This window comes from Ostrea edulis, chromosome 6 (genome assembly GCF_947568905.1).
Source record: "Ostrea edulis chromosome 6, xbOstEdul1.1, whole genome shotgun sequence".
Lineage (NCBI taxonomy): Eukaryota > Metazoa > Mollusca > Bivalvia > Ostreida > Ostreidae > Ostrea > Ostrea edulis.
The window spans coordinates 31,263,340-31,279,962 of record NC_079169.1 but is presented as its reverse complement, the minus strand read 5'-3'; the positions used below and the strand labels follow the sequence as shown (position 1 = coordinate 31,279,962).

The window sequence follows — 16,623 nt, the reverse complement described above, 5'->3', positions numbered from 1 at the left end:
AATAAGGCCCTCACTTAAAAACTGTGGGAGGATTGGGGCGGACAAATTATGTACCCTCCATATAATAATTATTTCCAAATAAAGGGGCAAAACTCCTGGACAAAAGGTCGAAATGGATCAAAATTGCAGTATGATCTAGAGTGACCCACAAAGAAGCTACACAGCAAGTTTCAGCATGATATGTGAAAGGGAAATATAATCATAAAGAGAAAATCCCGAACGGACAGACGTACAGACATCGCTGTACCACAATACGTCCCGTCTAAAGACGGGCGTATAAAAACATAAATGGTTTGGTATCGAATTGCTTAAATAAATTGTTAGACTTCAACATTCCTACAATCTAAGATCTGAAAGCGACCTTCTTCATCCATTGTGCAAACAATATCATTTTATAACAGTTTCATCCTATCAACAACAAGATTATAGAATTCACTCTGCAGATATCCAAAACAAACAAAAAACAAAACCTTCAGCAACCATTTGTATCTGTAATAGATGTAGATATCATAATGAAAACAATGAACATCTTACGACATGCCTTCTGAACTAATAAACAACCTTGCTAATCTATCCGTACCTTTCTACTTGGATATCAATGAATTGTGATGAAAGGTGAAGATAACAAACAGTGATCAATCTCATAACTTCTACAATCAATACAAAATAGAGAGTTGGGCAAACACGGACCCCTGGACACACCATAGGTGGGATCAGGTGCCTAGGAGGAGTAAGGATCCCCTGTCGACCGGTCACACCCGCTTCTTTTATATCACCTAAAATTTTACATTGAAATCTATTGGAAGAGCATGTTTTGAAATATTTTTTTTAAAAAAGATATATTTTCATTCAATTCTTTTGGGTAAAAGTTATTTACACTCTTTATGAAAATATAAAGTAAAATTAATCATTTACAGAATATATTTTTAGAAAATTAGATTTTTTTAAAAAATTTCCAAAGGGCAGCTAACTCTTCAAAAAAGTATCTTCAAGTGCTAAAAGATTTACCAGTCATGTAAATTTGATCTACTTCACTTTCATACTCATTTAACAACAAACATTTCTTTTGATATAAATCCATCAACATTGTTCATTATCCTTTCGTTATACATTGAATACCTAAAATAATGCAAATTTTATTTCATAAAAGAAGTCAGATTGGATAGTGTAGATATTTTCTTTCAATAGATTCCAGCTCAAATAGCTATTTAAAAAAAAAAAACAAAAAAAAACAAGCAGTTTTAATTCCGTACATTTCCAGATAGATTGGATGTGGTAAGACATTTGGTGGGATTTTTTGGGCGTTTTTTTTTTTTTTTTAGATCGTGCCAGCGCTTACCTTGACATGAGACTTCGGTTTTAAAGGAGATATCATAATTAATAACAAATCCGTGTATACATTAATTAAAAGTCAGTCTATGCATGTAAGGTGCGTATTATTCACTTAGTTACCGAAGAATCTCAAATCACCTGTGTGCTTTAAAGCTGTATGATCTGATGTTCCTGTATTTTTCTCTACAGAATTACTTTAAAGCAGATTAATTAGTTTTTAAAGTTATCAATTTTCCCTTGATTACATGTTGGAAAACATTTGCATGTAAAAGAAAACACTGAGAATTTTTTTTTTTTAAGTCTACACGAAGAACTTTATTAAAGTATGAGGAAGTAAGTAACGTATATTTGATGTGAAATTTTAATTGACAGGTCCGAAATCTTCCGCACTAGTCTTTCGCTGCTATCATAGGCAAGAAACCACCCGGTCATGCCAGTGATGTCCTAGTAAAAATAAACAGGTGAAATCGAGAGAACAATTGCGTATATCTGTTATTTTAAGAAACTGTGGCTTGAAATGTGGCATGAAAGTATTAAAATCATTAATCTATGCGAGGAGACCGGCAAACTACGCATATCGCACCTAGTTTCTGATTTTTAGGCATTTGAAGCGAGTGGGTATTTCTTTTATCTGGGTCAGAGTTAGACCCCTTTCTATATTTATAATATCACAGAGTTCGGGGCACAAAACGGGCTTAGCCCCTGTACCTCTGTCAACGTCTAAAAAGTATATCAAAATGTACTAAAACTAACTTAGCATATCAAACTGTAATGATATTATCTAAGTAAATCAAACACTTATCTGAATTTTTTTTAAAGCAGAAGATGGCGAATATGAAACACCTGAGCGAATTAAAAGGTTTAATATAAATATCCATTCATTCAATAATACTAGAATGATCATGGAATTTCTTATTTTTGTGAACCTTCTTTAAGATTTAAAGCTTAAAACTACAACTTGTAAAATCATTATTTATGATGCAACAGGCCAAAGAATCTAGACATTTAGTCGTTGACAGAGATGTAGCGTAGCGTAGTACGCCCTCTGGTGAGAGATTGACCGAAGGTAACTGTTAAAATATGTTGCTTGATGGAAAAGTATCGTGTCAAACAGAATATACCATTTTGCTATAGACCTTACTACTTCGTACGATGTTCTCGCGGACTCATTATACCAAACAGGTCACATGTCGATAAACATTTTATCCATTCCAGATCCACTGCAACATATTGGGAGATGCATTCAACGTAACGTGTCGCACAACAGACCATTAACCTTTAGGCCACAGTCGTACATAAATAATTGTTGGTCCAAATCAAATATCACAAAATAGGACATATTTTCTGAGTTATGTTTTAAATAAGTGGAAGCAAAGGTGTGTAGTATTTACATTTAAATAAACATTTGAAATGCCAAATTCTTGTTAGAAAAAATGTATTATTCTACAGTTATTGTAAAATATTTTCCACTGAAACCAAGTAATTTAAAAGTTTTATATGACATTGTTAACAGCGGAAGAATCTTTTTTCTTCAGTAATATTTGAACTTTTCTATTTTCAGAATAAAATCCACAACAAAAAATATTGCAATTAAACAACACATTTACTACTTTTACCCCCAGAGGTGTATTTTTGGGTGAATTTTTTGTATTGTCGAATTACACCCCTCCAAATCCACCAAAAACAAAATCAAGTACAACCCAGCGATTCATGTGTGTGTGTCGGCAACGCCAAACCAACATTTTCTTAAAATTGAGGTTCTGCGTAACCTGACAGCATGTGACCAACAATCTACGGTGCATATACTGTATTATGCAGTGAAACTATTTGTTACAAACATCTGAATATCGATGACCTCTGTCCATTGCTTTAAAAACTTGAATTCAATTGAAAATAGTTACTACATTAAACTATCTGTTTATTGTTCACTCAAACGATTCGTGTAGAAGGAAATAGTAAATTCAAATTTCCTTAAGTTTAAAGGTGTTTTAAAAAATCTGACAATTTTGACAAAATATCGTATAGAGAAACCTTTAGTAGATCACCATCGAGTCTTAAATGGTGTTGAACTACATATTAAAGAGGTTGTATACCAGTCTTCGAAACAAAGTGCTGATAAATGACTTGTGTATCTCAGATTTACGCGACATATGCCGCATAATTTTAAGAACATTGACCCAACAGTTTGTTTTGAGATAAGTGCAGGTTCGATATTTGGAGTTATATGTATAAATAAACTATAGCATTCCAACATTCCTTTCGATAAAATGTACTCTACATAAGAATATCATAATTGCATATCATTTGACAAGCTTTAGCTGTAAGGTTATTGAGAAGATTTTAACCCTGTGACCATGATTTAAACCAACTTGAATCTACAGGTTACATGTAGATGTGTACACGACTAGTTTGACAAATTGTAATCGTGTGATTTTTCAGAAGTTCCTCTGTAGAATCCGAACCTAACTATACATATATATGGAAACCTTATGTAAATGGTGGTTTACGAAGTCAAATGGCCCATGAATTTTTTTCAAGACCCCGACCTACTGTCACAACGTCCATACTATCCCCCATTGGAAGGGGCATGGTCTTTCGATTAAAAAACAATTCGATTTCCCTTCACACGAGGTTGATTTATACGAAGTGGGAAGTTGGAAATGTGAGCTAAGAATACACCATGCAAGAATTTGATAAGTAGGGCCTTAAAATCATTCACCATTAAGTTCAGTCTCCTGTGCTGATGGAACAGTTTATTGTTTATGTTACAAAGATAAAAAGCTTCTAGTCTAATAGCCTGATGATCTATGAAACACAATGGAAATGAAGTCTAGAAAATAACTTATTTCCGTACCATTCCACGAGAGAATCACGAATAAAGAACTGCCAGGCACTCATTTGGACGTAAAACATGATAGTAAAATTTTCAAAATTTTAGATACCGTTATACAGTCTTATTTTTAAACTTAAAAGTCTTATGTGACAAAATTTTGATATTGTGCGATATGATATTTTGCGATATTGTGCGATATTTCTTGTCATTCAGCGCTAGAAATATACATGTATACAAAAGTTTGTCACAGCATTCTCCAACGCGCTCTTTCATTCTTTTTCTTTGCGGGAAAGAAAATGGAACAAAAATATGCGCTTTTTCATTAAATGTTAAAAAAAATCCCGGAAAAGTCGTGCATTAATGTCTTGTCTTAGGATCACCAGCATTTTAACTCTAAATATCTCATAAATATATCGAGGTTAACCCCGCCTTAATATATTAAATGTTGTATCAAGTGGCCAAATTAGACTCATAATATACATATGTAATCCTCATAAATGAATAACTCTTCGATGTCATTGATCTGTTTTGATGAACTATTTGAATTTAATTTCTTAAAATGAGTCTACTTGCCCTGACAGGATTGATGGGACTTGTTAGAGTGGAAGCACAGCCCAGGAATACAAACAGCATAGTTCCTACGAACTCCGCCAGCACTGCACGCCAAAACTTCCAGGTCTTCAGTTCCCGAACAGAGTAAAACTTTTCTTCAGCATCCTTTCCAAACCTCACTTCAGCCACCTTTTGTGAAACGTGCATAAAATAACCCTCCATAATCCACAGCTCTCACAAAAGAAATCTGTAATAAATGACGTCCGATTGAAGCAAGTGCGATTTCTTCGCTAGCTATGTAATTGACTGCAGTGCGTCAACTGATTTTATAGGGTAAACGAATCCGGTTTCTATCTAGGTGATATTTGCTAGCGCAGTGATCTTCAGCATTCTTCACAACCCCGATAGGGGGCGCTACATTTACCCAAACAAATTTTTATCACTCTGTACGCCTCAAAGAAAACAGATCATGTAAGATTACAGATTTGTTTATTACTAGGACCAGTAAAAGTGCACTTTAAATTAGTAATAGAAGTTTCATATATAGATCTAAGTACAAGAGCACCGGATTCAACGCAACATTGGTGGGATCGGTTTTGCTGGAACGCGGTTTCGCTTTTCTTATTATTTTTTTTTAATTTCTATTTTTATTTATTTATATAATTTGGCATGGAAATCGATCTGAGGATGAGTGTGTTACCAAATACCCGTTAGGACACTTCTAGTTTAATAGTAAATACATTTTTTCTGTCAAAGAATGCATCTCCTCCAAAGCAGTATGTACAGTCTCTAACTCCTGGAGACCGGGGTTTCGGGGTTGCGCGGTATACTAAGTGTAGCGGCAGAGATCTATGGTGAATGTTTACTTAAACACCTAATAGTATTCGAATACGTTTTCGGAGTGCACATTTTAGTGCTAAACGTAAATAAAACAAAATGTATGCCTATGGGTACACAGCAAAGAAAATAAAAATTAGAAGACCGAAATTTAAAACTTGTTGCTAAAAATAAAAATAATTCAACTCAAAATGTTCAGACTGAGAAGCTTCATGGTGTACACATTGATGATAAATTACTTTACACCAATCATATTAACTCAGTATGCAAAAAAGTAAACTACAAATTATTTACACTACGCAAGATAAAAAAGTTTCTACCCCTACATACCAGAAAGCTCTATTACAGTGCATATATTATGCCACCTATTAACTACTGCTTGACTGTTTGGGGTAATATATCCAACTTGGTATGGAAAGAATATTTACATGTAAGTTACAAAAAAGAGCTGTTAGGATAATTCTGGATGCAAGTCCAGATTCCTCTTCAAAACCATTGTTTGATAAACTTTATTGGCTGACAGTTTATGAGCTAGTTGATTTACACAAATATATTTTATCATTTAAAAATTTTCGCGGTTTAGCTCCCGATTATTTTGGTGAGTGTTATTTGAATTCCAATCCTTTGTTTCTTATCGTCTGCGATCTTAATAAAATCACGATCATCGATTACCAAAGTTTAACACGTAATTATTCAAGACCTCTTTACAATACTCAGGTGTGAACCTGTGGAACAAACTACCACAAAACATAAGGCTCTCTCAGTCTCAACATATTTTTAAAAATAATGTAGAAAAATTCATTATCAGCTGCCGTACCACTATTTAAGCATGCTTTTTTTTTTCTCGTATATAACTTCTATGCATTTGTGTTTTAATCGCAATCTGGAATATTGGATTTTGTGATAGTGTATTATTGATATTCAATAATATTAAGTGATATAGACTGAATCTAGTTACATAACCTTGTGCTCATGTTTTTGAGACTGTTTTAAGTGATTATTTTTGTATATAACTGTATGTATCAAGTGGAAGGCCCTGGGGAAGAATAGTGCGTGCAATAATAAAGTATTATCATCATTATTATTGTATATAATGAACGCTTTTTGACATCCTCTGATTCAGCATGAGGGAAACAGAGTACATTGGGTGTGGTTCTTCGTCTTCGTCGAGCTTTGCTTTTTAAAGCCAGTGGGTTGACTTTTTTCCTCATGACTGAAAAGCAGGATAAATACATTATTGGAACAGGCTTTACATACGAATTATTGAATCTTTGAATAAAGAAATTTTGAAAGAAAAGGGAAAACATGGTCTAAATAGCCAGGAAACAAACCACAAGGCACATTCGTATATTAAATGAATAACTTTGGAGACAAAATACACCGATGGAGAGGGCTCATATAGGCAACGCCTGTTGTCCAATCCTTTTATGTATTATACATAATAAAATATTGTTTAAATTAAAATACACCGATGTAAAAAAAAAAAAAAAAAAAAAGCTTTGAAAAAAATCTGAATGATTTAATCGTATAATAATATTTCCCCCTCTCATACAACTTGACAAAAAAATTAAGGTGAATGGCAAAGAAAAGTTCGAAAATCATTCTCAACTCAAGTGTATCACTGACATCTTAAGCGTCGTACATAAGTACGTGCACAGTTTGCAAGTGGCTAAATATTATTTCCACAAATTGAAGAACTCCAGTTCCACGAGTCATTTCTGTCATTGAGAAGCATCAATAGAAAGATAGTACAAACCGACAAACTTTTACATACATTTTCCCCCGGATATATGTTAAATTGAGGGAAATATTTGATATGATAAAATACTTATCTGCATAACGATTTACACACACGCACACACACTAACAAAACAAAACCCACCAATGTTGCGTTGAACCCGGTGATGAGCTATTATTTCAGTATTACATGTACCTGGTATATATATCCCTAAGAATACAGCAGATTGAATATTATTAAATAACTTTATTATATACCCAACAATGTATCTTCTTTGATACTATTAGTTACACAGTTAGTTAGTGACCTGATACGGAAAAATACATGGTGTGAAAAGAAAACCCGTATCGGGCGAGGCGAAGCCGAGCCCGATACGGGTTTTCTTTTCACACCATGTATTTTTCCGTATCAGGTCACTAACTAACTGTGTAACGAATTTATCACGTCGAAGACCTCTAACTGTGTATGTGGGGGGTCTATATCATACAACTTAGTCAAATGTCTTTCCTTTTGACACGGCTGCAAGTCGAACCCGACGATAAATAAAATTACTCGCCCAATACGGATTTTACTCGCATGATACGGTTTTTTTCACGGCGTCATGTGACCAAGATCTGACCAATTAGATTTCAACAATTTTGTCTGAGGCGTGATAATGTGAATTTCACAGCGTGTGATCCGGTTTTCCGGATCACACACCGTGGTTTTCGGATTCCGTATCAGTATCCTCTGAAACTGATGCCGTCACAATGACGTCACAATGCATCACCGAGACGTTTTTTTTGTGGAAAATATTGACCATGTCACAAACAAAACTGCGTACACAAAATGTAATTTCACTGTATGTCTGTATCTTTGATAATTTGGATTATATTTATTATCTTATAAATGTGGATTCAAATTGCATAAGGGGGTATATAATAAATTTATCATTACTACAGTAACTTGATCCGAAGAGTTGGATCACGTCTCGTTGACAGGCGCGGATCATCAGATCAAACTCGACGCGTCGCGTCTCGTTTGATCTGATGATCCGCGCCTGTCAACTCGACGTGATCCGACTCTTCGGATCAAGTTACTGTAGTAATAATTATAGGTTATAGACTTTGTATGGGAAAATATGACGACCGAGTTTTTTGGCGTGTAGACGGACCGAGCTTGCGAGGCAGTCTACCATTTAGGCAGTCTTGCCGAGATGGTCGAGCGATCTAGAGCGCTGGTTACATGCTGCTAGGAGATTTGGTTCCGCAGGTATATATAAGTATATTATATATATATTCAAAAAGTCTCTCTTTTGGAAGTAAAATACAGAAAAAACTCTAAACACTTTGTTGAAATATGTTTAGAGTTTATTATATATATATATATATATATATATATATATAAGTCGTTGTGGCCGAGTGGACTTACGCACTGGTGTGACAGTCTTGCTAGGCGGTGGGTGCCGCAGGTCGCTGTATATATATATATATATAACTTTTCTTCAACAGCAAAGTACTAAATTTTTCTTTTTTGGGAAGTTGAGATTTAAACATTTATGTCTCAGCAGAATACACCACAACAAAGTGTAAATTTGCAAATTATGTAAAATCTAATGGCAGATACTTAACAAAGTGTAAATTTGCAAATTATGTAAAATCTAATGGCAGATACTTAACAAAGTGTAAATTTGCAAATTATGTAAAATCCAATGACAGATACTTACAAAGTCTTCCCTGTGCGTCCAACATTGGATGAAGATGACCTATTTGTATTTTGCTAAAAAGCACATTTTCCCACAGAAAATTGTCATTTTACTCCATCTGATTAAAACCAGATCTTTGATCCGCTCCATCATTCTAATGGCGCTATTCTGGTTAATCAGATTACTTTTTAGCGGTATATTTAGAGAATATTGAATTACGGTGGTATATAAAGTTGTTTTTTTTTTCTTCTCTAGCGTCACAGTGATTTGACGCTGTCTTGAAAACTTCGTCATAATCATGTAAATGCTGGGCTCACCTTTCGGAGTGGATTTTAATAAAACGTGTAATGTGATCTATATCGATGTCAAAAACTCTTAAAATATGCAGCAAGCATATGGCGATATATGTAATGTAGAAGACAAAATTATCATAATCTCGAGTTCGAAGCAAAACAAATCAAAATGGTAGGGCCCACCGTGACATTTCGCTGGACAGGAAAGTTATTACCCATTAAATTTTTCATTTTTTTTTTTTTAATTGTTTGTTGTTGGTATAATGCAGTTTGGAATGACTGACTACGATTTCTTTATGTTCTTTGCCACAGTAATATTTGCTTATATTTATAATGAAATCTCTGTTCGGCCGTTTTGAGGTGTATAAAACAATGAAGGAGGGGGACACCCCAATCATGTTTTTTTTTCCATTCCTTAATTCCAAAGCCCTTGTAGACCAATATGAATTTAACATTTTCATATGGGACTTATATATCAAATCTTAAGAGTTTCTTCTTGAGAACCAAAACAAACTTAGATCTTTATGAAAGATCTCATCTCTGGAAGTTTACTACAAAAAAGAAAAAAAAAAACGAAGAAGAAATGTGACAAACGTTTGCACATAAAGAATTTATGAATCACCTTTCAATAACATTGACCTTTTATATCAACCTTGAAAAGCTAATTCTAAATACCATTATTTTTTTCTTCAAAAAATGCCATAAATTGGATCGTACACAAGACATTTCAAAATCCCTAACGATGAAAGTCACTACCCACGTCAAACATCTTAGGTTTGACTTGGCGCTGGGATCGAGACTCGGGTCGTCTGGTTGCGAAGTAAGCACAAGGCTACCCAGAAAAGTTCTGTCAACATTTGAATGAAAGCTGTAGCTTAAATCTAGCAAACGCAAAATTTCGGAATTTCCTTTCAGTGACTACACATTTAACCGGTAATCTAGGAAACTGAACAAAGACACCATTCCTGTGGTGAACAAACAAACACTCAATGGACTGGGTAAAGTATCCCCTCACATCGGAGTTCCAGAAGGATATGGTAAACCGCCTGTTTGTTCGTATAGTTACTTCGCTAATGTTCGCGCTTTTTAACTGTCCCTATGTCTTACCATGTTGTGAATTGTAGAAAGTACCTTTGAAGTATGGCACAAATACAAATAGTAGTATGCTACAATATCAACCATATTTTAACAGTCTACTTTAGCAACTACATTCGAAAAACATTGAGCTAAATATTTGAAAACATTTACTTTATTTGTGGTGTATGTGTTTTTATTTTCATGTTATCCTTGATATAGTGAGAGCTCATTGACCTACATGTCTTAGCATATGAGTCAAGATGTTGTTATAAACTCGGTGTGGACATCCTGGCACTACAATTAATAGTTCAAGGTTTACACTGTTGTTAAATCTAATCATTTTACACACTACTCAAACAATTTGGAAGCAAAACTCAAACGAGGATACAATTCTTATATCAGCTAATGACCAAATCTTGAAATTTGTAAGTGCTGAACGAGTGGAAGAATTTGAAGATTAAGAGAATTTCTATTTCAAGACGACATTCATCATCTATACGGAGGATATGTATTCACTTCTCGTAATTTAAGTTCTTGTACCATAACATTAAGAATAAATCTTTAAAAATCTTGTTTCAATTCAAAAAGTCATTTCATCCTTTTAAAATCGTTTGCCATCTTGTTCAAAGCGCTTGTCGTAGGTAGCGTGTACCTTTGTACCACTATTCACTTTGTGTTACCACATTAAGTTTTTTATTTGAATGGAGTGGAGTGCGTTTATATATATGCTTAGTTGATCAACGGTAGTGACAAAAAAAAACAAAAAAAAAAAAAAAACCCGAGTTAACAAATTGGAACGCTGATCAAACCCTCCATCAAAGTTAGTGACCCAAAATTCTTGAGGCATGATGTTTCTGACTACAACTTGTTGCACTCAAATTTCAGATTGGAGATGACAGACCATCGACATGCTGAATGTGTTTCTCCATTTGATATATAAAACAAATGGCCTAAACAAGAGTATATTTATGCAAAGAAATGATTAATGATAAATGCAAGAAAGATTAAATTTTGTAGACTTATAATGCACCAACGTCCCGTGGTTAGAGTACACCTCAATAAAACTTCAGGAGCGGATCCAGAAAATTTTAAAGGGGGGTGCTGCATGTGTTACTTTTTCTAACCAGAAAGGTTGGTTACATTAGCAAAGTGACATCCAAAGAGAGGTATTGTACATGTCAGCCCTGAATCATCCCTCCAGATCCGGCCTTGGTGAATACAAGATACTAACTGTACACGACTTCACTATGCATCAAAAGATGCACCAAATGGATTCTAGGCCCCACAATGTGAAAAATATGACCCCAAAACAATATGACCATGGATAGCTATAGAATTCCAAGCGTCCATCCTCATGACCTACTTTTAGATTTTGACACCAGGCTTGGATTTCTCAAAAAAAAATCATCTAAAACTGAAGTTTGCGTTTTCTGTTTTTTGAGCAGTCAGAATTTGAGTAAAATCTCAGACTTAGATCCAAAATTCGACTAATAGTGGGGTTTTAATTGGGGGGGGGGGGGTTCCGAAAAAATCCGGCCAGGTTTCACCAAATGGCGAAACTGAGTTTTACGGTGTGAAAGACATGGCCCGAACACGATTTATTTACGTCTACCCATAAAATTTCAAAATGAGGCCACAGTAACCTACCTATGGACCGTGACACCCCACCCCACATGCAGTTTGATAGTCCTACATTTTGTAGACTTCACAGTGTGCAAGATATGACCCATAGAATTCCAGGCGGCTATGGCGACCTATGTTTGGTCACGACAATATGCCCCACTATGCATCAGTTGACTAGGTTTGATAGTCTTAAGCCTCAGTCTTAAAGATATCATAATGGCCAAGACACAAAACGGACAGACGAAAAAGCCCATACAATGTACCACAATACGACCCGTCGAAGGTGGGCATATAGATATATGTGTCAGAAATTTACCTTATTTAGTGATTGATTGATTGTATATTGTTTAACGTCCCACTCAAGAATTTTGCACTCATATGGAGACGTCACCATGGCCGGTGAGGGCTGCAAAATCTAGGCCTGTGCTCAGCGCTTACGGTCATTTTTAGTGGAAAATGCAGTTTTATTGTGAAGTCATAATAGGAAAACTAAAAGCGATGTTAGTCTGTGGGACTTGAACTCGCGATCTACAGCCTCACGTATAAAAACTTTAAAAGGACAGATTATATGATTGACTTGTACATTTGTGTTTAGAGAGGAAGTCAGCCACAACTGACACTAGAAAATGACGAAGTGCTATGATCCCTCTTTGATTAATTTATCAGCTCGCTTGGTGACTACTCCTATGGAGAGGAAATGGTGTTTTCAAATCACATATTGTGTATTGTTCGCCGATAACTTTTCTTATCGATTGGACAACTCTAAGCCGATTAGAATTTCTTGCGTTCGTCTTTTACTGATATTGATATCGCGTGATTCTTAATCAACCTTGCTCTAGGTAGAGTGGCCGTCTGATTCATTTACATTTCGTTTGTTGATTTCAAGACACCCAAATGTTAAAAGTCCTTCGTGAAGCCTCGATTCCCAGCCATATAAAAGAGAATACATTTCAGAATGGAACAAGATGCAGGATGTACTACTTTCAGAAGGATTGATTGATTATTGATTGATTGTATCTTACTTAACGTTTCGCTCGAGAATTTTTCACTCATTTGGAGACGTCAACAAGACCGGTGAGGAACTTCAAATATAGGCCTTTGCTCGGCGCTTACGGCCTTTGAGCAGTGAGGGTTCTTTAGCGTTTCTACTGCGACACGGGACATCCGTTTTTAAGGTCATCTCCGAGGACCCGTGACATTCGCACCTGATGCCGAGCGTTTGGCGATGGAACTGTCACTACCTGTTTTAACGACTTAGGTCTGTCGCGGCCGGGATTCGAACCTATTCAGAAAGAAACGGCGTGTCTATTTTAATCGGGAACTAATGTTAGATAATACGTTCAATTCTCCCTTTTTCCAAACGGGGATTAAATAGGTCCCACATGCATCGCTAAGGTTGTCACAAGTATGGCCGCTGTCCATTCGATTTTACTAAAATTTCGAAATTGTTACAGTAAGATTGTCATAAATAATTATGGCCAATTCAATTCCAATTCTTTATTAATTCAGAAACTAGATCACTGGTTCGATCTGGCAGATCTATATAATTATATATACATGTAAACACACCCACCTACCCAACCCACACCAATAAAAATAGACGAGCATGTAAAAAAAATTTCTTAAAGAAGAAAAATGTAAATACCTTTCCCCTACGTGTACCTTGTATAATTATTCGTCCTCAAATGTATGTATATCTAATGTACCCCATGTATCTTATATAAAGTGGTTTGAACGAATGAATGAAATTTCTATTGATGAGCTCATGAATACAAGCAATGTAGAATCATTGTCAAAATTTATTTAGAAATGCTGTCTACTCTTCCGGAACTTTTTACAACTGATTGCAAGTAATAATTGGGTTTTTTACATTAAATCTTTTCGGTAGAAACATAAAGTTATTCCATAAAATAATGAATTCATCACTAATACTATTACAATCTCACATTGTACATGTTCTTAAATTTCTGTCAAAATTATTCCATTTACATGTAACTGTCTCCATCGGATTGATTGATCGGTCGGTTCTATTTTGTTTAACGTCCCTCTCGAAAATTTTTCACTCGTATAGAGACGTTGATTGCCGGTGAAGGGCTGCAAAAATTTAGACCTACATGTATGCTCGGTGCGTATGGCCATTGAGCGGGGAGGAATCTTTATCGTGACACACCCGCTGTGACACGGGACCTCGGTTTTTGGGGTCTCATCCGAAGGACCGACCCTTTTACTAACCTCTTACGACAAGCAAGGAGTACTGAGGACCTATTCTAAACCGGATCCCCACGGGAATGTAATTTATTGTATATTTACAAGCAATTCCTGTGATTGTCGAGTCTTCTTTTGGCAAAATGATTTTGTTAAAATCTTAATTCAAAGTCCACGATTTTCGCTTGATTTCAAAAGTACGGATTAATGGAAAATATTGTTACTTCATCTCCATTTAAAGAGGTTAAGCATATAAAATATCTATTGACATTGCAGCATTCAAATATCTAGGCATTGTATTTCCCCGATCACGTTCTTTTTGAAAAGCTAAGCCTTGAGAAATGATTTCTTATTGGATCAAATTAACGTCTAGTCAAGAAAATAAGATTGTCGGTATCGTATTCTTTACAAATGTTCATACACAGTACTATAATGGCACATTTAAAAATTCATGGCTTGAATGTATTCATAGAATTCTGAATTTATGTGGACTTTATGATATGTGGTATCACCGATCTAGTGGATAACATACGCTGTAAAACAAAGTCTTAAGGATCAATTTGTCCAGACGTGGTCAAGTGATGGTTTTAGTTCTTCCAAGGGTACAATGTACAGAATCTTTAAAGATATATTTTGGTCTAGAAACCTATCTGGAAAATCTACCCAAGAAACTCAGCAGCATCTTTTTGAAATTTCGTACCACGAACCATCGCCTCCCAGTAGAGACTGGCCGATGGTTTAGCATATCATGTAACGAAAGATTATGTGTTTTTAACTGTTTTATGTGATGAAACAAAGACTACAGATGAATTTCATTTTGTGTAAGAAAAGAATACCCACACAGAAAATATTGTACGAGACCAAATATAAGTCAAATTTGCCGAACATTACACAACTTTACAGTATATAAAATTCATCACTGACTCACATATTAAAATTCATACATCTTGCAATTTTGAAATTAGAATTTCTTTTGTTTATATAGAAACAATGATAGTTGTAAACATTATTGTATGAAGGTAAATAATTCATTGCGGAGAAAGTTTACATACAAATGTAATACTCATAAATTCTATCGGATGTTAAGAGCTGACATTCGTCTTCATTTTTCAACGCATTCCAGCATTTTAATCACGGTTCAGAATTCAAAAGTTTTTACCTCTTAATTGCCAGCTAATGTCCCTTTAACATGCTTCCCATTCTTGATTAAATGCACTAATCAAAACAAATCACTGCATTTTCTTGTTTTTATTTGTGACAAGATAAACTGGATTGGCTGATAACTACCGGAATATTGATCATGGTACAACAGCACATACGCAATCGAGAGAAAATATCGTTAGTCTACGATGTTCTTTCTAATCTTCCTTGTCATGACCTCAAAAGCTAAATGCTGTGTAGTAACCTTTTATTCTATATCATTAGTGGACGTGAATTTTGATCATGAATGACAGAAATCTAGTGGATATTGTATCACTAATGGTTACTACAGAGCTGTCGAAGTTCCGTAAGATTATCATCGCTTCTATCTGCGAAAAAAACACTGAATGTAAATTCAATGAAAATATATGGCTATAAAATTGTCTTGGCATAGACTTCTTGGATAATAGCCCTGGGGAATATCCACGCATGGGCATGCAGTTCTTCTGTAAGAAAGATCGGGAAAGGATTTTTTTTTTTACACTGAATTGCTGTTTAACTCCAAGTGAGTATATTTTACTCATCCCAAGACAGCAACGAATAATTGGGTCAATGTTTATAATGAAAGTTCTTAATTATCTTTCTAACATCCATCGAGTCTTTTAAGGTCAGATGCCGAGTGCTGGCGATGAACAGTCGTTACATGTACCTAACGTGCTTCTAGAAGTATGCCAACGTGAAGCGTCAGTTCATACCTTCATGTACTTTTACAGATATCGTTTGCACAGTATACATATACATGTATGTCAAAGTATCAATTACCACACTTTATTATTGATCTATGAGCTAATACTTCTCTGTATCGCATGTGTCCAATGTATAGAGATTCATCTTTCTTATGAATTTTAATTCAAATAGTTAGCAAGTTTTCTGACATATTCCGATAATTAGTCACAATACGGATTGAAACCGAAGTCCTGATTGCAAAAAAATCTCGTTGATATTAGTAAGGTACATGTAGTTGATTCAGTGGTACAGTGACGTCATATGCGACCTTCTTCGATTTTCTGATATATATATATATATATATATATATATATATATATATATATATAATTTCAAAATACATGATGGGAATTGCGACGCAACTTACATTCTACTTAAAGTTTCATATCTGTCGGAATTCGCAGCCGTTAAAATAGAAGTACTATAATTATCTGTATTCATACGCGCATTGTTTACAATTGCATTCACGTCCGTGGAAATTGTTATCATTACACATTTGTAGTGATATCAAAGGCAAAGACAT

At 35.0% G+C, this 16,623-nt stretch overlaps 1 protein-coding gene across 1 annotated transcript in view; it reads right to left on the bottom strand.

The window, feature by feature from the left end:
* LOC125645846 (aquaporin-1-like) overlaps positions 1-16,623 on the bottom strand; it is a 62,655-nt gene that overhangs the window by 22,912 nt on the left and 23,120 nt on the right. The window contains exon 2 of the mRNA XM_048871711.2: positions 4,739-4,964. Within this exon, the coding sequence (XP_048727668.2) occupies positions 4,739-4,939 (201 nt within the window). The 5' untranslated portion in view covers positions 4,940-4,964. The remainder of the gene's footprint in view (positions 1-4,738; positions 4,965-16,623) is intronic.